Raw genomic sequence first — 25,426 nt, 5'->3', positions numbered from 1 at the left:
ATCCCTAGCCAATAGTTATATAATAACCTTTAAAGACCTTTGATGATGGGAAAGTTACTACCTCTAAAGCAGCCATTTTGGAATAGCTCTTACCTGATATTTTGGGGTTTTTCTTTATACCAAGTCAAAATCTACTATGACTTCTACCTCACAAGTTCTGCCCTCTAGGATAGGTATCTTTGAGAAATTTGCTATAAATTTATAGGTTCACATAATAGTCCCATTAGGCTTTCTCAAAGGGACCTTAAAGAGTAATGATTCATTAGTTCGACCCTTAATTTTGCAGAAGAGGGAACTGAAGTCCAAAGAGTTAAATGAGCTGTCCTAGTGTGACATAGTGGGTGGAATAGTAGTCTTGGGTGTCATAAGACACAGTTACAAGTCTTGCTTCTGACATCTAGCAGCTAGTTGTATGATAACCAGGAAAATCATTGACTGTCAATGGGTCTCAGTTTCTCCATCTCTAAAGTATATTTATTAAGAACATTGACCTCAGAGTGTAGTTGTTGGAGGTAAATTGGGATGATGCTTATAAAGGCCTTTGTAGCCCTTAAAATGTTTTCTGTCCAAAGGTGAGGGATAATTTTTTTATTAGCCCCACTGAGAGTCACACTTAGCTACTAAGAGGCAGAGCTAAAGCTACAACCCCACTGGCTTCTCTGCCTTCCAAGTCCAGTACTCTTTATACTGTTTTAAGTGTCTGGTTTCTTTCCTTGTCCATTAAACAGGAGCTAATATCATAATGACTTTGCTGTAAGAGTGAAGTAAGGAAAAATTAACACTCCCTCCAATAAAAACAAAAACCCAACAGCATTAACATTGGGTTATGAAAGTTACCAAAAAATTGGGGAGTGTTTGTGTGTGTGGGGGGGGCATTCAGAAATAATATGAATAAATGCCAATAGAGAAAAGAATAAAAGCTCCTTCTTGTCCTATGCCAGCTAAGAGAACATTTCCTATTCCCTTCTCCCTGAAGCTCAGGAAAATAGAACTAGAGAGTTAGAATCCTTTCCAACCTAAGCCCTAGATAAACAAAGATCACGTGAACTCTCACTAAGAGGATCCTGGTAACCAGAGGGCTGTCTATACTAAGTTACAACATTCCAAATGAGATGACAAAAGGAAATCAAAGGGGCAAGCCCAGTCTTAGGGAAGACAGAGGGCTGGTACCTGCCCATCTGCCTGCTTTCCTCCACCCCCCCCCTCATATTTTTGCTAGAAAACAGATGGCTGCAGAAGCTTGAATTTTAAATTTATGAATGGAAATTTGCACAGATGTTAGTAATCAAGATGGTATATAAGAATTTTTTTCATACCATGTTTATGGCCTAACCCTCCTTCACACAAATGGAGAGAGGGTCATAAAAAGGGAAGGGTTTTGTGTTTTGTTTTGTTTTTTTGATCTCCCATACAGCATGGATCTAGTGTCAAAGACTGTGAGGGACAACAAAAGAAACATTTTTAAAGAGCAAAAAGGACAAAACTACCAAGGTTTGCATAGATGTTCAGTGTTCATTTACAACTGCTGAAGTGCATCAGGAAGGAAAAAAATCCTTCTCTCAGAGTTCTCCTGAGTGCATCTGTGCCCAAGACTTAGGTTAAGTTTCACTTCAAATGGCCTCCACCAAATATTTTGGAACAAAGGTTTTTAAACTTGTCTTGTGGGGTGAGTTGCTCTTTTTTATGATCATGAGGCCCCACTGTCCCTGGCTTCTTAAACGGTTTTGTGATGGTCACCTAGGAGTCCTTCAGATTTCACCAAAGAATTGAGCTTGAGAACCTAGTTATAATGAGAGCAACCATTATAAGCTGGGGAAAATAGAGGATAATCTAAGAAGATAGTACCAGGAGAGTATGTTGGGAATCTTAGTTTTGAAGATAGAGGGATTTTAGAGGCCATTAAGTAAAATCCCCTTAATTTTTACAGAGGAGGAAATTGAGGCACAGAGCAGTTTTGCCCCTAGTTGTACAACTGGTAAATAATTGAAGTGGGATTAGAACTGGATGTCTCGCCATCCAGTGCTCTGTTCATTTTTCCATGCTGTCTCTTCAAAGCCATTTGAGGACCAATTGATAGTCTTGCTTCTCAAGATTAAAAGAGAAGACAGGAGGCCTGCTGAGTTTTCAAGGTTAAGCTCCTCCCAGGGGAACTATTGTTTCAGGGAGGATGACAAAAACCTGGTAGCTTGCATTAACTAGGGGACAGGGTCACTTTAATTGATTTTTCAGAACTTATTGAAATAATGCCAGAACTTTTTATGGTGGTAAAGAACTGGAAATTGAGGAATTGTCCATCAATTAAACAAGCTGAGTTATATAAATGCAATGGAATAATATTGTGCTATAAGAAATGAAGAGTAGGATTCTTTCAGAAAAACCTAGAAATACTTGCATGAACTGATGCTGAATGAAGTGGGTAGAACCAGGAGAACATTGTACATGGAAAGAGTAACATTGTGCACTGATCAATTATGATACTCAGTATTCTCAGCAATACAGTAATCCAAGACAATTCTAAAAATCTCATAATGGAAAATGTCATCCATGTGCAGAGAAAGAACTATGGTGTCTAATTGCAAATCAAAGCATATTAGGTATTTTTGTTTTTTCTTTATCATAATTTTTTCTGATTTCTCTTTCACAAGACTAATATGGAAATATGCTTAATTAGATTGTATATGCATAATTTATATCAGTTTACTTGCTGTTTTGGAGAAGGAGGGATGGAGAAAAATTTAGAACTCAAAATCTTATTAAATATGAATGTTGAAAACTATCTTTACCTGCAATTTGAAAAAAATAAAATACTATTTACCAAAAAAAGGGGAATAAAAGAAATCATGCTGTCAATAAAATTCCTAACGCACAAGTCTGACCATGTTACTCCCTAGCTCCAAAACAGTGATTCTGTATTCCCTCCAGGATAAAGTATGATCTCCTTAGGTTGATGTCAAAAGCTCTTCCTCATTTTTCCCCTTAATTCATTCAGTTGTTCAAGTCAAACCATTCTGAACTTGGCATTGTGTTTGGCAAAACTCTCCTTCTCTCCTTTACTTTTTAGAAGTCCTAGTTTCTTGCAAGGCTAAATTCATATACCACTTTTTGATGTAGCTTTTCCCCCTCCCCTGCACTACCCCCCCATCCCTAGTGGTACAATGAATAATATTCCTAGCCCAGGGTCAGGAAGACCTGAATTAAATCTAGCCTTACATATTTACTTGCTATGTGACTCCTGGCAAGTCACCTTTGTGTGCCTCAGTTTCCTCATCTGTAAAATGGGGACAAGAAAAGCACCTAGATCACAGGGTTGTTGTGAAGATCAAATGAGATAATATTTATAAAATGCCTAGCCTGATATAAATACTAGCTATTTTTACTGTAATATGGACCCCTTTGATGAAGCCTATGAACTACTCAGAATAAGATTTGACCTCTGCATATTCAGCACTTGCCCTTTCAGTGCCTTTCAGACAAATGTTTGTTGGCCTGTATTAATGAGACAGAAGAAAGTGAAAATATTTATCAGAGGTGGAATATACATTCAAAGATATGCAGATTTAAGGGGAATGTGTTAAGAAAGTTAGGTCATAGGTTAGAGAGCATTAGATGGAGGAGAGTTAGATGAGAGAAAAAAGGAGTACCTACAAATGCAGATTGGTATAGGCAGAAAATGGAAAGGTGTAGTCCTTGAAAGTGGGGAAAAGTCTACTTTGTCTGCATCCTAGGTCTGGCCAATTCACAGTTCCTTTACTTCTCTGACCTAATTTACTTCCTTTCTTTCCAACTCCCTCAATGGCTAGAGAGCCATACTACCCAAATCAGAGTAATCTATGTCTAAAAAAAAATCCATATAGTATTAGTTTTAGCAAAATATAAACAGGAAGATAAGTCTCATTTTGATAAATCACATATTGTGTCAAAGTCAAATCCTGGAAAATTATTCATAGTTTATATTCAGCTCTATCCATCAACAGCTATTAGGGAATAAATGTTATTTGATAGTTCTTACTTTTCCATCCAATAATCTTATTATTCTTTAAAATCAACTAATACTGACCTGGTAAAATGAAAGCTTTTATGTCTCTTCTTTAATCTGCTTTAAAATGTTTAAATATGGGGCAGCTAGGTGGTGCAGTTGATAGAGCACAGGCCCTGGAGTCAGGAGTATCGGAGTTCAAATCTGGCCTAAGACACTTAATAATTACCTAGCTGTGTGGCCTTGGGCAAGCCACATTTGCCTTGCAAAAAACAAAAAAATGTGTAGATATGAGTTTTAGTTTTTGTGATTTCTCTCCCAAAGCCATCAGTAAAGGCTTAAAATGTTTCTTGCCCAATATTAGGCTAAAGTCAGGAAGAAGCTCTTTAGCCAGTGGAAGAGTTAATTTGGGAGATGAAGTATTAACCCTGCTTCTACTGTAGGAAGATTGTTATTATTATGTACACGGGATAAGTATATCTGTGTGTGTGTATATCTTTAGATCTATATTTTATGTATCCAGTCTTAAAAGTCTTAATCAAGTTTTAAGTCATTAAAAAAGATTTTAAGCTGCCCTAAGTCTTTTGGGACACCCCATCTATTACTCCCCTTCACATTCTCCTGTCCAGTCAAACTGACCTTCTTTCTATATCCTACATAGGATATTCAATTCCACCTTTTAGGATCCTTAAGGTCAATGTCCCCAGAGGCTAGTGTCTTCCCTCAGGGTCATTATTTTGAACTTAGAAAACCAACTTAATTCCTCAGACATGTCAGAGTCTCCATTTTTATATCAATATAGGCAAATATGGGAATAATTATTTAGGTGCGTAAATAATGATCTCACACGTTACTTTGGGGCCAGTGGTATAGTAAATTACTTATTTACTTTATATTGTATTAATGTCCTTAACTCAAAGCCATCATGAACAGTAATCAAATAGAACAGAATTGCAGTCTGTATTAGTATAGAGAAGATGGTCACATAATAAGAGATCACTGATCCATTAAGATTTTTGACCACTGAGATCAAAAGATCTTAGATTAGGATGAAAGGTAAATTAATCCAGTTGACTCATATTGTAGAATGAGAAAACTGAGGTCCAGTGAAATTCAATTACTTGTCACATAAGCAATTTCACACTAATTTACTTGTTATCAGACTCACTTATTAATCAAATTTTTTCTGTGGACAAAGAAGTATTGATGAGCCAGTTCAACTCTTCATGACCTGCCTTTGGCATTTTCTTCATAAAGATTGTGGAGTAGTTTGTCATTTCCTTCTCAAGCTCATTTTACAGATGAGGGAACTTATCGACACACAAGTTAATGTGACTTATGCAGGTCACAGCTAGAAAATGTCTAAGGCTAGATTTGAACTCTAGTCTTCCTGACAACAGGTCAGACATTCTATCCAGTCACCTAGTTATCCCTAATTCGCCTACTTTTTACCTGGCTCATTTGTAATCATATCCTTTCTGGTGGTTAAAAGTGCTAATGCACTGTACCTATTTTAAAGTCAAACACCTAAGTGTCTTCTCTGTGCAAGGTCATGATTTTGTTGGACATAAAGACAAAGTAAAGACCCTATCCTGTAGTGTGTATTCTATTAAAGGAATTCTGCACATTCCCATATAAAGCACAATCCCAGGTGTTTTGAAGTGGTTAGGAATCACCATCAGCTATGAAGATGAAGAGTCAAGGAAGGCTTCACAAAGAAACAGGTCTTGATAAGCCTTGAAGGATCACTTATTAAATGCTTATTGCATGCCAGACATTGTGAGTAAAAGGTCAGAAATAAGACTTATAATTAGAAATCCCAGACCTCAGGGATTGTATCTTTTTAGAACAATAGGGAAAATTAATTCACAGGTAGAGAGAACTTAATTTTTGAGGACATGGTCCACTAAGTACTTATTCAAGACTTATCATATTTTCTTTTTTATTTTTAAAAGACTACAGGTCCTAAAAAGCCTTTTGGAGTTAAGTTTAGTTTTATTAGTCATATCAAATGTTTGATCCCCAGTAATCTACTTTTCAATGGCAGATGGAACCTTTAAAAAACAAAAAAAAGAACTTATTCTGGCTCCATTTATATAAAATTTGGGAAAATTTCCAAGTATCTGTAACTACATGCCCTAAATGTAGAGCAATACTTAGAAGAGGAAGAAAAATGTTCTCTTCTAATGGCTAGTCAAACATTAAGTATTCAAGATGTATTATAATATTTACTTTTTAAGTTTTCCCTACTTCAGTGACTAGAACTAATAGTTTTTATACACTGCATTCAAAAACAATAACACAACCTAAAAACAAACATCATACAGTGGAAGAAAATTGGATGTCAGACTGTACAAATGAATTTTTACTTTAGGCATGACAGACTTTATTTTGGCACTTTAACAAATACTTGGCTTTACAGCAGTGACAAAATATTTGCCAGAAATTTCCCTTTCCTGGCACAGTGATTCCAAGCAGTTGTAGGATTTGAATTTCACTGCCCTCTGTACAATGAGAGGTATTTCCACTACATTCTTAACTTTTTAGTAATGGATGGACATTGAATAGCTTCAAAACCTACTGTAATTTCCTTTTCAATGTTTTTTTTTTGTTTTTAAATGAGATTGTTTCTACACTCATGGGACACAATCTCGAGTGTTAAGGCCATTGGAGTTTAAGATGATGCTCTGGTATCTGCTTTTTGAGGAACCCTTTGAAGCTCTGCAAGAATTCAAAGAAGCCTCCAGAAAAATGGATCATCTTTTATTAGTGAGCTATATGTTGGAAAAGTTTTGACTACTGATATTTTTGTTCCTAAATTGATGGGTCAGAATTAAGAAAAGAGAGAAAGCTTTGGTAAAACTGAAGTAGGTGATGTCCAAAGGATAATCACAGTAGAGACACACACCATTTTCTTCTCAGACTATATACATCGCTTTTCACCTGTATGAATCTTTAACAGCCTTTCTGTTGTGTGGAAAGAGACAATTCCACCTTCTTTGGAGGGAACTAAGCTAGTCCATCTATTATATGTCTGTTAAGCTTTAAGAAGAAAGCTGAAGCACAATTTTTAAAGATAAATCATATCAATGTCTAAAGCCTAAGATACCTAATTCAGGAAAACCCCTTCCATACCTTTAGAACCTATAGTCCTGAAAGAGTTATTTGCAAAAAGCACATGTCTTATCTCATATTGCCAACAGCTATTCTATAGAGGTTGCAAGCCTCATAATTCATTGGCAACCTTCCAAATTTCTGCAATAACACACATACACATAAAAGCTGCTATGTTCGGGTTTCCTCCAATTCAAAAGGGAGTCTTGCTATACAACAGCGTTATCCATGTCTTCTTTGGTCTTGAGTTACAAATAGCACTCCCTGAAATCAAACCCACGTCATCCTTGATAATTAACAGAATCATAAGCCAATGAGAAGTATACATTTGGTCGAAAAATGTATAAAATTTATAACAATGACATTTTCCATATTAGGTCACATGATTTATTCAGTAGTGTTTATGTTCCCAAATTACAATTTATGTCTATCCATAAGACTACAAAAGTTACCATTAGAATTGTCTGTGCTTATAAAATACCAACTTCTTTTTTTTTTAACTGTTATATATATACTCATTAACACCAGTCTGCGACAAGTTACATAGAATCATAGGCACTTCAAAGGCTTAAAAAGACAGTTTACAACTTAAATGCATGTTTTTAAAGAACAAAAACTGATTTTTTTTTCTTTAAACCCCTACTCGTACCTTCAAATTGCAAGAAATTAACAAATACAGTGACCATAGGAATCTGCAGCAACTTCTTGGAATACTGTTAAAGAGTCTTTGGGTCTGCTTAGGTTTGTCAGTAACTTACATCAGCTCTTCCTGATGGAAGATCTGATGAGTAAAGATATGACTATACAGTTTTGTGATAACAACCCAATTTTACACATTAATCTGCTGTTGCAAATCTGTCTGCAGCTACAGGTACACTGAGAAACAAAGCAAGTGTAAAATGGATATTCCAACACTCAGAAATTTATACAAAGTGGAGGTGAAGCTGACATCTCTGAAAATCACATTTACACTAAAATTACCTTTATCTGAATTATCCAAAGACAAATTGCACCATGACAGCTACAAAAGGTAAATTGGGCAGGACAGAAGAGGGTGATGGGGGGCGGGGGAGCAGGGAGGGAACAAACAGATAAATTAATGAAATAAGACTAACTTGTAAGACTGATCTGAGACATGCTGACAAAAATTAAACAACTTTCATCATCGAACCATAGGATAAAACAATCATATCATTTTTTTCATATTTACGCATAAAGGTTTAAAATGATTCCGTGAACATCAAGTTTTTTTTTATAAAATAATATTTTGCCACTGCTATTCACAGAACACTGCAGATGTTAAGTTTTAATTTTACGTTGTTCTAAAGGAATACATGAAAAGTTTTAAATACAATGGGACTTTATCATAAAGGTGCCAGAATGGCTCTTTAATGAAAAAAAAAAAAACCAAAGATCTTCATTATTCTATGCAAAAGCTTTTATTTTAAAAAGTTCAGTGATCTCATAAATAGAGACACTAAATTGGAGTTTCACGCATAAAACTCCTTAGTAGGTGCCTTTTGATAAGCAGCACTGGATGGTTTCCGTTCTCCAAGGTCATAGCTGCCTTCATCCTTCTTTCTCATGCGATATACCAACAGCAAGATAAGGAAAATTGCAAAAAGAAAGCCAATAACTCCACCAGCAATGACAGCTGCAAGACAACAAAAGAAAGACTACTGTTAAAAGAGATGCAAAAAGAGTGTAGAAACCAGATTTATCAGACTGAAAGCATTTGTACTTTTATAAAAGACTTAATTCCCAAACTGAACCTTTATGAAACTAACTAGATGCAATGAAGCAACTAGGTAATTATGCAAAACTGGCAATCTTGAGGAACGTAGGACACTTTTTTTGATTAGTGTTAACAATATCTCCCAAAAGCCTCAACCATAAGATAAATTTGGCCATGATTATTAAAACATAGCTAACTCTGTACTTAGAAATGCCGTAATCTTTTCCACCCAAGATTTTCTTATCTCAATTCTCTAATTATCTTTTATGAAGTGATGGGTTTCTATTTCCATTCATTTCATTTTTTAAGGATGGTCATGAAGAAAAGAATTTATTTTGTTCTTTAAATTACTTTTCTAGTCCCAAATTTCTTTGTATCATTTAAATTATCAGACATTCTTAAAACCACCTAATTATCAGAGGTAAAAATCCACATGAAATCAAATTAGAATAGTTCCACCAGATGAAATTAGAAAACTAGGTTCTTAAAAGCTAATTATTCTTGAAAAATATGAAAAAATGGAGATCAATCATTTTCAAAGACATAATTCGGATCTCTCTATTCTGCTCCCTAAAATTATTAAAATAGAGTATTTGGGGAAAATCTCCTATCATCAATGCATCAATTACATATATGTGTGTGTAGATATATATTTTATATAGACAGAGATAGAAATCAAAAAATGAAATATTCTCTCCTCTCAAGGCCAACCCAAAATTAGCTATAAAGAAAATATATAAATATAAAAAATATATATAAAATAAAATAATATATAAATATATATAAAGAAATATATAAATATAAAAAATATCATTTCTTCATGCCAGGTAGTGCCCTTTAAAGACAACTAACTTAAAACTGAAGATTTTAACACCACTCATCTTTTAAATGGGTCAGCATGCAAACCAACTGCAATTTTAATAAATTCCCAAAATCTAACTACTCAAGTTCTATAACATGCAACACAAGTTGGTTTCCAAGTTTACAAATTGCTATTTGATACTCAGTTGCTCAGGAATCCTCTGAGTCTATTCTAGTTATAAAGCATATGGCATAGAAAGAGTGAGAGGTTCTTCTTGCATCTTGATTCTGAAATTTGTAGCCAGCTTATCAAGGACCACTGGCAAATTCTCAAGGGCATTCAGTCATTTGGAACATCGATTTTGAGATAATAATTGGAGAATGACTGAACAAGTTATGGCATATGAATGCCATATGAATGAATACTATATATAGTACTATTATTCTATATGATATTGTGAATAGTTGGACTCTAGAGAATGAATTACAGGAACTGATGTTGAGTGAAGGGAGCAAGAGAACACTGCATAGATTAACAACATTGTGAGTTTATTGACCTTGAGGGATGCAGTGCCTCTCTGCAGTCCAGAAAGCTAGGACTGCACTGGGAGACCTACTATTGACAATGTTTTCCATATCCAGAGGAAGAAAAGCAAAACAAAACAAAAACCCTACAGAATCTGAATGAATACTACATTGACTTTTTAAAAATTTCACTTATGCTTTTACCCCAAGTTATGATTTTTCTTTCTTTTCCTTTAATCCTAATTCCTTATGCAGAAAATGACTAATCCATAAACATGTTAAACACAAGTGTGGAAGTACAATATTCACCAGCCTGTTCACTTTTGAAGGGAAGGGTGTAAGAAGGAAGGGCAAAAAGAAATTATATTCAAAATATTCACATACATGTGGATGAATCTTGAAAAACTTTCATAAGATATAATTGGAAAAATAAAATATCAATTGGGGAAAAAAAATCTTGAGGTGATAATAAAATAAACAAACTGAGGTAATTCTCTTGCTTCTGTCTCCAGCAGAGTGATTGCTAAGTTAAAGCAAGAAATGCCATCTTTCCCCCACATATTTGAAAATCAGTTGAGTGTCAGGCTAGTCCTAAGAATTCAAAAATATGCATCATAGTAAACTTCAAAATTCAATTTTGTTCAAAGACTAAACTATTCCAGGGCCCTTTTGGATTAAAGATGAATTTGAGAGAGGTTGGACTTGCAAAGCCTCTCTAGATCAGAAAACATCTCTAAAATTATTTCCTCTTCTTTGTCATGTCATGTGTGTCCTGTGATTAATATCCACCAGCTCTTCCCTGAAGATCATCCTAGGTTCTCACCATGGATGATGAGGAAAGAGTTTCTGACTGGATTAGAATGGTGAATTCCAGCCTAGCAGTAATGCAACAAACTTTTGGATTTCTCTACTGTGAATCTGAATTTTAATCTCTCTGTCTTCCACCTCCTTCTCCATGTTTTGATTGGGGTAGGGGGAGAATGTAGCTGGTTAATATATAAAAAGCAACTTACCTGCAAGAACTTCTGTCCTCTTAAATAGATTGTCTGAGTGCTTCTCTGTATAAACATTTGTATCCTCCTCGGCTGTCTCCATCTTCCTTCCAGAGTCTGAGAGTTGAACTTTCTCCTTGTCAATTTCTTCAGGGGACTGAAGTTGAGGGGGCGAAAAAAGGGAAATTTTCAACCCCAATACTTATTAGATGAGAAAGAAAAAAATGTACTTTGTAGGGTTCTCTACCATTATTTAAGAAATGTCCATGGAAGGCAAAAGCCCTAATGCTTGTGGCAACATAAATGGTGGAAAGATATATCAGTCTAGAGATCCCAGGATCTGGCAAGGAACTCAGAGGCCATATCAAGACCTAATATCTCATCTTATAAGGTGGGAAATAAAGACTAAAGTGACCTGCTCAAGGGCACATGAGGAATAAATAGCAGGAGCAGGACTTGAACCCAGATCCTCTAACTCCTATATGCATGTACATATGAAAAGATCACCAGGTTTGGAGGGAGAGTCCCTAGGTTGAAATCAAGACTTTGCTACTTGTTACTTTTGTGACTTCATAATTGTCTCACGTGAAAAGGCACTTAAAATCAAATAAATAACCATATGATATCAGAGATCATATTTTAAAAGGTTAAATGTATTTTGAAAAAAAATGAAAAATAGTTCCCCTCTCTGATGTTGTTTCCTCATATCTAAGGTCCCTCTCTGCTCTAAATCAACAATCTGCTCTCTCACTATCAACTTATTTAACCCCCCATCCCTCCCACCCTTTTAATAAATTTCCCTTTCCCACTACTTTCCTGAAACTGTTCAGTGATCACCAATTCTTCCCATGACAGGAAGGTAGAGGCCTGACTTCCAGTCTTTCAGTTAGTAATGATTGTTTCTTTGGTCCCCCATCATTTATCAAGCACCAAATATGTGCTAAGCACTAGGAATACAAAGAAAGGTAAAAGATCATCCCCTCCTCTCAGGGAGCTCACAGTCTGATAAGGAAAATTACATACAAACAATTATGTACAAATAAGAACAAACAGACAAATAAGAATAAAACAAGAAATAATCAATAGAGTGAAGACACTAGAGTTATGGATGATTCTCACCAGTTCCTCCAATTACTAACTCTTTGACTCAAAGTAAATTACTTGACCACACAATCTCAATTTCTTCATCAGTAAAATGATGAACTAACTGGGTAATCTCCAAATTACCTTTGTATCATAGCATCGCCCCTTTTCTATGTCCCTAACTAGTGTTAATCTTTCACTGAAGTTCACTTCTATATTCTCAGATGTCTACATTTATATATCTTATGATCACAAAGGGATCATTGTTATGGTTGTTCAGCTGGATCCAGTGTTTCATGACCCCATGGACCATATTGTCCATGGAATTTTTGGGGGGGGGGGGCAAGATACTTTAGTGGTTTGTAATTTCCCTCTCCAGTTCATTTTATAGATGAGGAAGCTGAGGAAAACAGGCTTAGAGCTCTATGCACTGAGCCATCTAGTTATACCAAACTGGTCATGTTTAACATTAAATTCATGATCATCACCAACAAACCATCTCTTCTTCCAAGTTTCTGCCATTCTCCTAGTACCGTGGGATCCAAACCATAGTGGTCTGCTTCCCTGTGTTATTTTTTTTTCTTTCATCCTTTAAATTACGTGTCTTTTTTCTTATTCTAGGTCCTCATAATCCCATGCTTGAATTATCTTGGTAGTTTACTCACTAGTCTCCCTTCTCTTATCTTTTTCTTCTGAGGTACATTTCTTGCTACCCAGTCCACTGTGATCTTTAAGTTCAATGCCAGCTAATGTAAATTAAACAATCAAATGCTTGGTGTTTTTGGTTTGTAAAGCTCCTAAATTGTTTCTCCCTCATCTTAGCTTCCCAGATAGTTTTCCTGAGGGTAGAGACCACAGTTTCCACTTCTTTTGTATCTCCTATGTTCTTTAGCCCAGAATGAACACAGAACCAGAGTTTAATAAAATAAAAAATGCCACATCTGGAAAGATGTGAAAGAATATCTAATGCAATGATAATATCCAATCACTTTGTGTTACAGGTAAGGGTTTTTGAAGTAGAAAATGGATAAATTTTTTAATCTAATAGCATTCTGTTCATTAGAAACATAATTGAATGGGGAGGTTAGGTGGCACAGTAAATAGAGCACCAGCCCTGGAGTCAAGAGTACCTGAGTTCAAATCTGACCTCAGACACTTAATAATTACCTAGTTGTGTGGCCTTGAGCAAGCCACTTAATCCCATTTGCCTTGCAAAAACCTAAACATATATATACATATATATATATATATATATACATATATATATATATATACACACACATATGAAATTGAACACATTAGAGTGGATTGAATAAATGGGATTCCAAAGATATAACTGATAGATTTAACTAATGATAATGTTGCTAGTATTGAATCATGTTTGATTCTTTGGATCCCATTTGGAGCTTTCCTGGCAAAGATTGGAGTAGTTTGATATTTCTTTGAGTTTATTTTAGAGATGAGGAAACTGAGGCAAATGAAGTTAAATGACTTACTCAGGGTCACACAGCTAATAAATGTATGAAGTCAGATTTGATCTCAGGAAGATGTCGTCCTGACTCCGAGTCTGGCACTCTATCCACTGTACCAACCTAGCTGTCTTTAATGTTAATGAGGATATAATGATATTTTGTCCTTCATTTTAAGAAGACCATAACATCAGGGAGGTGATACCATGACAAGCATTGTGAACTGGATTTGAGTGAGTGGGGTTGTGCTAAGTCACCAGTCTCACTTTCTCCCAAGGTCACATAGTTAGTGTCAGCAGCAGGATTGGAACTTGGATCTTCTTGACTTCTAGAGTCCCTAAATAGTAGGTCACCCAGGCACCTCAACGGTTACTGTAGAATTTTTTTTATTAACAATGAATATGAATCAAGAGTATTAACATGTCTGTCAAAACTGCTAATGTGATCTTTGGCTACATTAATTAATACAAAGTATAGTGAATGAGATGGTTGAGAATTCCATCACTTCCTGTTCAAATCAAGCCAAAGTTGGAGTACTGGATGTAACTATAGATACCACATTTTCAAAGGGATATGACAAAATGAACTGCACAGAATCAGGGGAAGAAACTAGATATATTTTATTCTGGAGAATAAAAAAGGGGTTTTTTTGGGGGGGAGAGGTAAGGAGAGGGAGGGGAATAGGGAAAGGGAATGAGATTTTTGTCTTACAAGATTTGAAATTCGTGTAGAAATAAATCAAATTTATTCTAGCTTACAAATGAAAAATTGATACAAGAATTCATATTCCAGTTCTATATATGGAGGCACATCTCAAAAATTAGAAGCATCTAATAATGTGATTTGTGGCTTGTGGAGACAGTGATTTCCTGTCACTGTAGGCCATCAAAAGAAGTTTGGATGACTACTGGCTTGAGATGTTTTTGAGGGAATTCATATCTCAAGCATAGAATTGGACTTCATCAGACTCAAATAGAAACAGATCCATGCAATCTGTTTTGTATTTACTTTGCTAAATATCTCCCAATTATTTTTAATCTGATTCAGGTCTCACTGAGTAGTTTTCAGGCCACTTGAAGTGGGTCAGGAGTTTTGTATCTCTGAACTAGAACTACAATTCTAGGATTCTACTATTACAGAAGTCTCTTCTAGTTTTACAAATTCTGTTATACTATAAACAAAAAATGAATAAAATAATAAATGAATGAACTTGAAGTGCAGTTCCGTATCCAAAATTTAGTTTTATGAAGCATCATTCCTCTATATTTTTCAATTAATAAAATTATAATGAGTTAAAAGTGATTCTATTGTGTAACCTCAGAAAAGTCATTTAACTTCTTGGGACTGAGTTTTTCATCTGTAAAACGATGTTGGACTCAATGGTTTCTAAGTCGCTTCTAGCTCATGATCTATGAGATCCTGTGAGCTTATAAATAGAAATATCAAAGCAATAAACTTGCCAGTTACTTTGCTTATCAAATTTCCATATATCCATGTGTTTGACATTTAAACAAAATTGTTTTAGTATGGTTACATTTATAGGAATTGTATATTACTGTATCTTAGTCTTTTCCATATTTCCCATCTAAATGCGAGGCCTAACCATATGGACCACCATCATCAAATCTAATTGTGAGCACAAGAGGAAGTGCAGATTGTATGGAAGATAAAGTATAAAATATCTAGAAAACCTGAAGAACCTGAAAAAGTCTCATTAAAGCAGTATATAGTAAAGCCTAAAAAGCAGATAATGATGACTGGCTATAAACTCAAATGCATCATGCTAGACATGGGTAGTATAGGGGTCCTAGTTACAACAACATCTAAGGAAAATAAAGTCCAAAAAGGAAACAAATTTTATAAAGAGATACTGGAAAGTCAAGTTTTATGATGAAAAAAAATGGGTGGAGGTTTGGTCAGGGTTCACAAGATGCCAAAATGGGAACCACCAATTCATAGAATTTTAGAACTGGAATCTTTGACCTAAAAGTCAACCACTCTTTTCATTTTACAGATATAGAAACTGAGGTTAAGTGATTTTGTTCTGGTAGTGGATTTGGGAACCCTGCTAGTTCAGTCTGCTTTTAGGACCAATGAACCTAAAAATAAAAGAAGAAAGCATGAATGAGTGACTAACAGAAGATGTAGCTTCACCTCTAATAGCCCTTCCCATTGATTGGATAGCTTTTCCTAGAACCTCGTTTTAAGGAGTTGTTCAGATCAGCACTGTCTCGTTTAGTTCCAGAGTACATCTAGTACATTCTAGCTTTTCATTCTGTTGTTCTCTCTGGTCTTCAAAGCAGTCTCCAACTCTGCAGCTTCTTTCTCTGATGAAATGCCTTCTAAAATTTCTACTTAAGAAAGGCACCTAGTCTAATTTTGTTTTGTTCCTCTCTAGTCTGAATTCCAATCTTTTTTAAAACTTTTTTTATATCTCCTTTCCCCTACATGCCTATTTCTTTTATGGGTTGTCTTCTCTCTTTATAATGTAAGCTCCTTGAGGGGAAAGACTTTCTCTTTTTGGTTTATATTTGCATTCTCATTGCCAGCACAAAGGAAGTACCTAATATTTGTACTTGATTTTGCTGACTTGACAAGGTGTTTATTAGCTTGGCATATGACATTACTACCAACAGCAGTTTCTCTAGAAACAACAATCTGCTACTGAATCTATTAGAAAGTTTGATATCCTTACCTTCTAAACCTTAGAAATTATATGTAGTCATGAACTAACATGAATCACAGTTAAAGGGCCATGAAAAATGTATCTTCTCTTTGTGACATGAGGTGCTCCTGAGAGCTTGATTAACTAGCAGTAGCCTTGGAACAATTCAGTGGCTCACAAAAAATTCCTAGGTCTTCATATGCCAAAGCAAAGTCAAAGAGAACTAACAAATTAAATTTGCAATACATAACAGACTGAGTTATTTCCATTTCTCAAGTGTTTTATACTCAATTCTTCTTTCCAAGTTATCTCAATAGAAACCTGGATTTGATTTGTTGTCCTGCAGGCAGAGATGCAGCTCAATTAACCCAGGAATAATTATCCAGTTTGTGAATTATCTAGATTCTAAGTCCATGGATCTTTCAGTCATTTCACTGGGGAATAAAGCTAAACTTAATGGCTGAAATGAAGCTGGAAGATCAACTTCGAATTTAATGTCATCCTTGTCCCATACTAAAGTTAATCAAATGAATTTTTTCTAGGGTTCTAACTACCTTAGGTCATTTATGCTGGAAAACCTACTACCTCTGAGTTAGTTTCAAGGCCATGAAAAAGACAGCACACATTTCTATTTCTAGGAATTTGGCTTTCTGTGAGCAACATCCCTGAAATTGATAATCAGTCCAAAATTTCCCCCAAATCTCAAAACATACTGAGTATCTTGTTTCCTTTAAATTTTAATGCATTGGGTATAGAGAAAGTCATAGCATTGCAAGACTGTATCATTAAGAGAAAAGTAAATCATTGTAAGATATAGAATGTAACAATGTGTCATTTTAAAGCTTTAGAATTTCCATATGTCTGCCAAATCAAATTAAGACTAGGCAGCATAAGCAATTAAATGCAGCCAATTAAAGATTTGTCACATCCATTTCTAGTTTGAATTCCACGGAAATGAAATGGGACTAACGGATGGGCAAGTCTTTGCTTAAACAAACACCTGACTGCTTCCCAGTTGTTTATAATTTAATAAGGAGATAGACTGTCAAAACACTGACATCCAATATCCTGCATCAATGCCACAGTGAAGCTAAGGGAAACTTTCAAATTCAAAATGTACATAGAACATCGTTCAAAATCCTGGAGGCAACATTAATTGCATCACATAGCTGCATAACAGAACTTTCAATTAATGTGATTGATGGTAGGACCTCTTCCAGCATATATAGCAACCCAAGCTATGAATGAATTAACAGTGTTTCAGCATCCTTAACTTCTGTACTTTCTGATCTGGATACTATTTACCGCTTTGTCTTGATCCTATATCAAAAAAGAGTTTGCAGAGTCACCAGAAAAGGCCAGAACTGATTTTTGAGTCAGGTCATATTATGCTCAAAACATTATTCCCTTCTCCACATACACATGGATCTGACATCTTTATGAATAATGTAACTAACTCAGCTAAGAGGGCAATTTTTGCCTAAAATCTGAGTCTTGAGATTCGATTATTGAAACCTAAATGTTATATAATAAAGTTTTATAAGATTTGCAGAGTGATTTTTATGTCATATATAGACATAAAAATCACTCTGCAAATCTTACAAAATTTTATTATATAAAGGCTAACTACTTGTTCATCCCCATTTTACATGAGAAAAGAAACTTAGGAATAGAAGTGACTTGCTCAAATAGCTAAGAGGTATTTGAATCCAAGTCTTCCTGATTCCAGTTTTAGCACAGTATTTTCTCTTATTATTAGACTGATATTCTTTGACACAGTAGCTTTCTAGAGTCATACATCATACCCCCTAATATCCATCTCTTGAAAACACAAGGGAGACATGGAGGGAGAATGCAGATCATATATTCAGATATATTATTACCACTGAAAAATCAACTTTCAAAACACTGATGGTGAGTACAAAAATTTATTACTATTGTCTACTCATTTCCATTGTGTACAACTCTGTGACCCCAACTGGTATTTCTAGAAATACTGGAATAATTTGCCAGGGGTAGCTAAGTGGTATAAACTGATATACCAGGCATGGAGTCAGGAAGCCTGAGTTCAAATCCTGTCTCATATATTTACTAATTGTGTGTTCTTGGGCAAGTCAATTAACTCTGTGTGCCTCAGTTTCCAAAGATTTCAAATTAAAACATTTACAAAGACTGATAGCCTCATCTATAAAATAATCTTTTTTGGAGGGAAAAGGAGGTTAGATCAATAATTTCTTTGGTCTGGGGCAAAGATGTCAAACACAAGGCACCCAACACTGCGGTTCAAATTACATTAAAATACAACTGGAAAATATTTACAATGAATATCTTCCTGGGTTTGACACCACTGGTATAGGGAACAAGTGAGTAATAAATTTCCTGTGTCTATGAAAATCAGCAACTATTCTACAACTGTATCATTACTTGATGCTTGAAAAACTTGTACATGTTTGCATTTAAAGATGTCTGGTGAAATGAAAGCTGACAAATGAATTTCTTGGCTTTGGGGTTTAACCTTTAAATAAACTGAAAAGACTTTGCTTTTGTTGCTCTCATTTGTGCTGTGCACACATTTGCTTATAAGCCCCTAGAGCACAGGGATCATTTTCTGAACATCTATGAAGACACTGAGGTAGGTAAGAGATATATACATATAGGGAATTAGACAAAAAGTCAGAGGACTCTAATGAAGAACAACAAGACAGACCTAGTAGCATTAGTAATATACCTTTAAAAAATTATGTACAGATATGATTTTAAAAGGGGTGGTCTCTTAAGATTGTCTATCTTAAAAAAAATTCAAACAATATAAACACAGGATAATTACCTTTGTCTGAGCAGGAATCTTAGTCTGAATTTTCAGAGTTGTTGTCTCAACTTTTGGAGCATCACTAGTGAATGGTATCTTTGGAATTGTTCGGAATGTTGGCATTTGTGGACTTTCTACTTCCTCCTCATCTCCTGAAACAACAAACAAAAATCAATATGAGAAACAGGAAGCAGAGCTAGAAACTTTATATGACCCTGAGAATAGTGTTGTTCTTATAAAATATTCAACTTTCATTTATCTGGCTCCAATTTTCCTTCGGGAATGAAAGGAGAGATGCATTAAATTTTATTGGTATAGGAAATTCACACATGAGAAATCTCCCTCTACCAATGCAGTTTGGCACCTTCTCTAAAGTTCTCTTAGAGAGTTGCCTAAAGCTCAGAGAGGTTAAACAATTTGCCCATCATAAGAACCAGCTTTCCATCTGCCATTTTACCTTTCCTCTCAACCTCATCACTTTGGGATGAAAAGGTGATGCAAAGTTAGAATTTGGTGTGCTGAGGACGGGCAATTCCTTCCATTTTCTAGTCTTCTCACTTAGTAGAGATCAGTTTTTCCATTTTACTGCACCCTTATGACTTGCATAATTCTTTAAAGGTTTGTGAGATTAAACTACAATGTTCTTTTTTAATATTAATTACATGCTAAATCCATATGAAAGTCAACTAGCATCTTCAGAATCCTTTTGATTATTTTGAATGGCTACCCAAAGAAAATAACAATGCTGTGAGTCTATGTTGGAATAATAAAATAAGTACTTCAGAAAGATAGCTGTTCCTATATATCTTTTGGGGTCTGTGTCTTACTTTTTGTTTCTACTACTCTAATTGAGGGCCTTATCCCCTCATTCTAGATTACTGACTGCAAGTCTTCTAATTATTCCTCCTGCTTCTTATCTCCTGCTTTTCTGATTTCTCCTAAATCTTCTTATCATACAACTTTGATCATGTCACTCTTCTATTTCACTGTCTTCCACTGCCCTAGTAGGAAACATCACAGAATAATCATATAGATGGTAAAAGTTAGAAAGAATCTTAGAGATTTTTACTACCAACTTCTTAATTTTATAGGTGAGGAAATTTAGGCATTCTTTGATCTTTTCCAACCAATCTTTCTGACTTTATCCCACAGTCCATGAAAACTACAGGAATCAGACTGATCAACGTAAAGTAGTAGAAAGGGATTGGATGTCCTTCAAGGTACCCTGCAATTTCTGACTGCATCTCTATCATGCCTCAGAAACCTCTTTACCTGAAAAAGTTCATTTCAAACCTGAAATTCAAGACTTGTAAATTCTCCTTGTCCCAGAAATCCTTCTTTATGATTGGATGGATCTCCCCAGAATCTCCACTTAAGGAAGGTGGCCCAGGGCAGTCACCTCTTCATTTCTCACCAGATAGCAATGTAGACTTCTGCATCATGTTGGGTACCTTTCTCTCTCTATCCCTTCCCCTTTTAGCTTCATTTTGTGTCTTCCTTCATTAGAACATAAGCTCATTGAATGAAAGATCTGTCCTTTTGTCTCATATTTGTACTCAGCATATAGTTAGCACCTAAATATTTTCTGACAGCTGATATCTCTGTCATTCTTCCTAGAATGTTTTCTCATCTTCTGCTAACTAATCTGAATCCTACCCTATTTCTCGGGGTTCACATTCTCCATTAAATTTTCTGATCAGGCAGGGGATAGCTAGGTGGTTCAGTGGATAGAGTCAGGATTACTTGAGTTCAGGAATACCTGAGTTCAAATCCAGTCCCAAAAACTTAATAATTGCCCAGCTGTGTGACCTTGGACAAGTCACTTAACCCTGTTGCCTTAAATTAAAAAAAAAAGAAAATTAAAGCAATTTCCTGATCAGTCAAACCCACAGTAAGCTCTACCATCTTCTAAAATCTCATATTAGTAATTTCTGTATCACTCACTTCCATGTAACCATGTTTTACCATCCAATTAGTTTAGGAAAAAACTTTACATTGCCCCAAAAGATCATAAACATACTAGGTACTAAATAAATACTCATTGATTGAATATCTCGATCCATAGTAGGAATATTACTATTATTTTCCTTCTACTCAATCCTCTGGTCATAAACTGGATTTTATTTCTTCCTCTTGTCCACTTCAGTTCTTCCTATTGTCATACCCCATGAATTGTTCTAGTATTCAGCCAAATTAAGAATGAACTCAACGTTACTACTTAATTTATAATGATATTACATTTCTTCCACCTAAATCTTTCAGTGAAGAACAGTTACTGAAAATTATGATTTACAATAAAATGAATTTTCTACAGATTTAGTTTTATGCTTTCAAATTTTCCTTCGTCCATTTTATTTTTAAGTATCTAGATTCTTCTTTGGGTCACTGACAAAGACTCAAAAACATGAGGGAGTCTTGTAAGGAATCTAAAGGGCAATGGAAAAATATATGAGTGGGATAGGTAGACTTCCTATGGTGACTTGTATGTGAGAAGGAACATAGAAAAACAAAAAATTGACCCATGAAACATTATGAAAACTATGAATGACTGGAAACATAGTGGGTCTCACAGTGAGAGTGAGTGAAAATATGTATCAGTCCAAATGTGGCAATGATATCCATGAAATTTAGAAGAACCAGAAGAAGATTTTTAGCACCTATGTAAGATTTATGGGAAGACCTGGCTAAAACTGGCACAATAAAAGATGGGAAGTATGCAATGCACATTAGTGAGGAGAATGTTAATACCAATGAGAACACAGATGCATCTACATGCCAAAGTATGCACTTGCTATATTTAGCATAGTAATCTCAAGAACACCTTTCTACCAGCTGGTCTGTTAATCCATCAACAATTTATGTACAATATACTTAACTTGATTACAAAGTGAATGATTTAATCTTTAAAGAATTATCTGCATTTGAATGAGAACTGATGATGGAAAAAAATAAGTTAGATTATTGCTATCCAGTAGGTAATGACAAATCAAAATTTTTTTCCAAAATTCTTAAAGAAATATTCAGTGCTTTCAGTTAAGTTACTTTAATATAATAAAAAATTTTTAAATGATATAATAAATGATATAATAAAAATAAAAATTTACTATCTAAATTAGTGTACCAATTTAGTGTTATGTCAATCAAGTTAACAGGGAAGTACTTTACAGAGCTGGACACAATATTACCAAAATTTACTGAAGTAATGTAAAGTCTAGGATTTTAAGGAAAATAATAATTTAAAAGGAAGAATAAGGGGAAATAATAATTCTAGACCTCAAATTATGTTATAAAGTAATAGCTATCAAAACTAGTTGATAATCATTAAAAGAGCAGAAAAGTAGATGAAAACAGAGTAGAAAAGCAATAGTTTGGAATCATCAAATTCAATAATTGATTGATAAACTCCAAAACAAACAACTTGGGAAAGATAAGAAGTGTTGGAAAACTGGAAAATAGTTTGATTGAAATTAGGTTCATATATTAACCTTATTCCTTCTCTTACAATAGTATCAACATGGATAGGTAACCTGAATATAAAAGGATCATACCATTATACCACTAGAACAGAGCAAGATCAAGTACCCTTCATAATCATGTTTATGGGGAGAATTTTAGCCAATGAAAGACAGAGGCAATCAGGAAAAATAAAATCAGTAATTGTGATTACATGAATTTGAAAAGCTTTTGAATGAATAAGATCTATGTATCTAAAAGAAGTGGGAAAGTTGTCAACTGGGAAAATTTTTTTTGCACCAAATATCTCAGACCAGGGTCTGGTAACCAAATTTTATATATATGTATGTATATACATAAATATATGTATATTTGTATCTATGAATATATATATATATACATGTAGATATACAGAATTAAACACACATATACATATATACATGTAACAGTCATTTTCCTATAGATAAGTGAACAAATGATATAAAGTTCTCAAAAGTGTCAATAATGATAGGAAAGACTGTTGCAAATAACAAATAACAAAAATGCAAATCACAGTAACACTGAGGTTTCAACTCACAACCAACAATTTGTAAAAAAATAACAAAAAGTGGAAACAGCATTGGTGGGGATTCAAAAAATGTAAGAACATTAATACATTGGTGGTGGAACCATAAATTTGTCAAACCATCAAAAATGCTTTGGCATATTAAAAAAATAAAAGTGACTACAATGTTCAGACATTTAGGCCAAAAGATGCCCATTCATAGTAATACATACTAATACACACCCTAGAGGCTACAACCAAAAAGGACCCATACACAATAAAATTTTCATTGCGATCCTTTTAAGGGCTAGCAAAGATTTAGAAATAACATCATATGTCTATTGATAGAAGAAAGTTTAAACAAATGGAAGTATGTGAATATGGCATATTTAATGATTAATGGGAAGAATTCTAAGAAGCATAGAAAGACATATAAGAAATGATAAAGAGGTAAGTAGAACTAAGAAAACAATATATATACAATGATTAAAATAATGTAACTGGAAGGAACAAAGAAAGAAAAGAAAGAATAGAAAACTGATTGCTACATAATTATAATGTCCAACCTTTGTTTGAAAGTAGACTTAAGAAAATAAGCCCCTTTCCCTTCTTTGTAAAGCTTGGGGTGGTGCTGGGGGAGAGGAGAAGAAGAAACAAAGATGTCAGATATTGCACTTACTGTCTAAACTAGTCAATGTACTGACAGGTTTTGGTGAAATGATTTCCCCTCCTCATTCTTTAATTTTTTTTGCTAAAAAGGATGACTTGGGGCTTAGGTAAGAGGGGATGAATATTTCAAAAGAAAATATGATGCAATAACAAAAACAATAAAACTTTTTTAAAAATCCAAAGAGTCCCAGATATAAAGTCCATCGTATATAAAAGAAAAAAAGAAAAAGTGAATTCAAATGAAAAAATAAAAATCTACAGTGATAAGAAGAATTTGAAATTCATGAATTTCTTTAAGGGAGAAGATTACCTATAGATAACATGTCAAAAAACAAATATCACTGATGAGTTGAAAAGTATTCATAAAATCTAATCACTATTCTTTTAAATTCAGAAAGGACAAGATATATCATCAATAATACCACCCCATTTCCCCTCTTACAGTAGCATTTTCTTCCAATTTACCCTCTCATCCTCTTCTAAAGTCACAAAATGGTAGATATGCAAGAGGTCTCAGAGTCCATTTAGTCCAACCTGAAACTTAGCCCAGCCATGTAATCCCTTTATAACATGCTCAACAAATGGTAACCTAGCTTTCATTTAAAGAAATCTAGGGAAGAGAAATTCACTAAAGGAAGAAGACAATTTCTATTTGGTCTCAGATGACAAAACAAATGCAAAGGGTGGAAGTCCTCTCAATATAAGGAAAAATTTCCTGGTAATTAGAGTGATCTAAAAATAGAATGGACTGGCCCATGATTTACTGGGTTCATTAGTTTTATTGGCTGCTAAATTGCAAAGTTGACTCATTTGGAATTTGCAAGTCAGTTAAAACCCCAATTTTTATTTTCAAATTAACTGCTTCCCAGTTATATTGGTGAAGTTGATCTTTTTAGCCCAAATATAGAACTGGACATCTATCTCTATTAAATGTCATCTTTTTTAATTCAATTTAATTCAACAAATATCTATTAAATGTCCATTATGTGCAAAGCACTGGGGAGGCAAAGATAAAAATGAAAAGAATCCATCCCTTTAAGGAGTACATCATTCTAGCTTGTATATATATTTGCATTTGTGTCTAGCATTCCATAAGCCACAGATTTGATAAGAATGCTATCTATGTCTTTCTCTAAAACACTGATAAAAATATTGAGCACAATAGGACCAAGAACAATCAACCCAGTTGTAAACTTTCCCACAAAGAAAGCATAAAAAGCTTTTGTCAAATGCTTCGACAAATTTAAGTAAACTAGACCTACAGCTTTCCTCTAATTTACCTATGTATCCATTCACCCTATCAAAAAAGGAAATAAGTTTACCATGGCATGACCTATTCTTGATGAAGCCATTATTGACAGTGGTCATTGGATCCCTTTCAAGGTGACTATGGGTCATCCCTTGAGTAATAATATGTTCTAGAATTCTGCCATGAATTGAAGTTAAAGTAGCCTGGTCTATAGTTTATATAATCCACTGATTTCCCCTTTGAGAAAACTAGGACATTTATTTGCCTTTCTGTAGTTGTCCAATAACAGTATGGGACACCAGTTAGAAAACTTTGACAATCACCATATAAGTTGAGTCAGTT

At 34.6% G+C, this 25,426-nt stretch overlaps 1 protein-coding gene across 1 annotated transcript in view; it reads right to left on the bottom strand.

Annotated features, from left to right (window-relative positions):
* Nucleotides 1-6,338: 6,338 nt before the first annotated feature.
* The window catches only part of SDC2 (syndecan 2), a 132,837-nt gene continuing 113,749 nt past the window's right edge, over nucleotides 6,339-25,426 (bottom strand). Inside the window, exons 3-5 of the mRNA XM_074200387.1 lie at nucleotides 19,188-19,321; nucleotides 11,165-11,300; nucleotides 6,339-8,744 (exon numbers count right to left, since the gene is read on the bottom strand). Coding sequence (XP_074056488.1) covers nucleotides 8,581-8,744; nucleotides 11,165-11,300; nucleotides 19,188-19,321 — 434 coding nt within the window. The 3' untranslated portion in view covers nucleotides 6,339-8,580. The remainder of the gene's footprint in view (nucleotides 8,745-11,164; nucleotides 11,301-19,187; nucleotides 19,322-25,426) is intronic.

This window comes from Macrotis lagotis, chromosome X (genome assembly GCF_037893015.1).
Source record: "Macrotis lagotis isolate mMagLag1 chromosome X, bilby.v1.9.chrom.fasta, whole genome shotgun sequence".
Lineage (NCBI taxonomy): Eukaryota > Metazoa > Chordata > Mammalia > Peramelemorphia > Peramelidae > Macrotis > Macrotis lagotis.
This window is presented reverse-complemented; position numbering and strand designations above follow the sequence as displayed.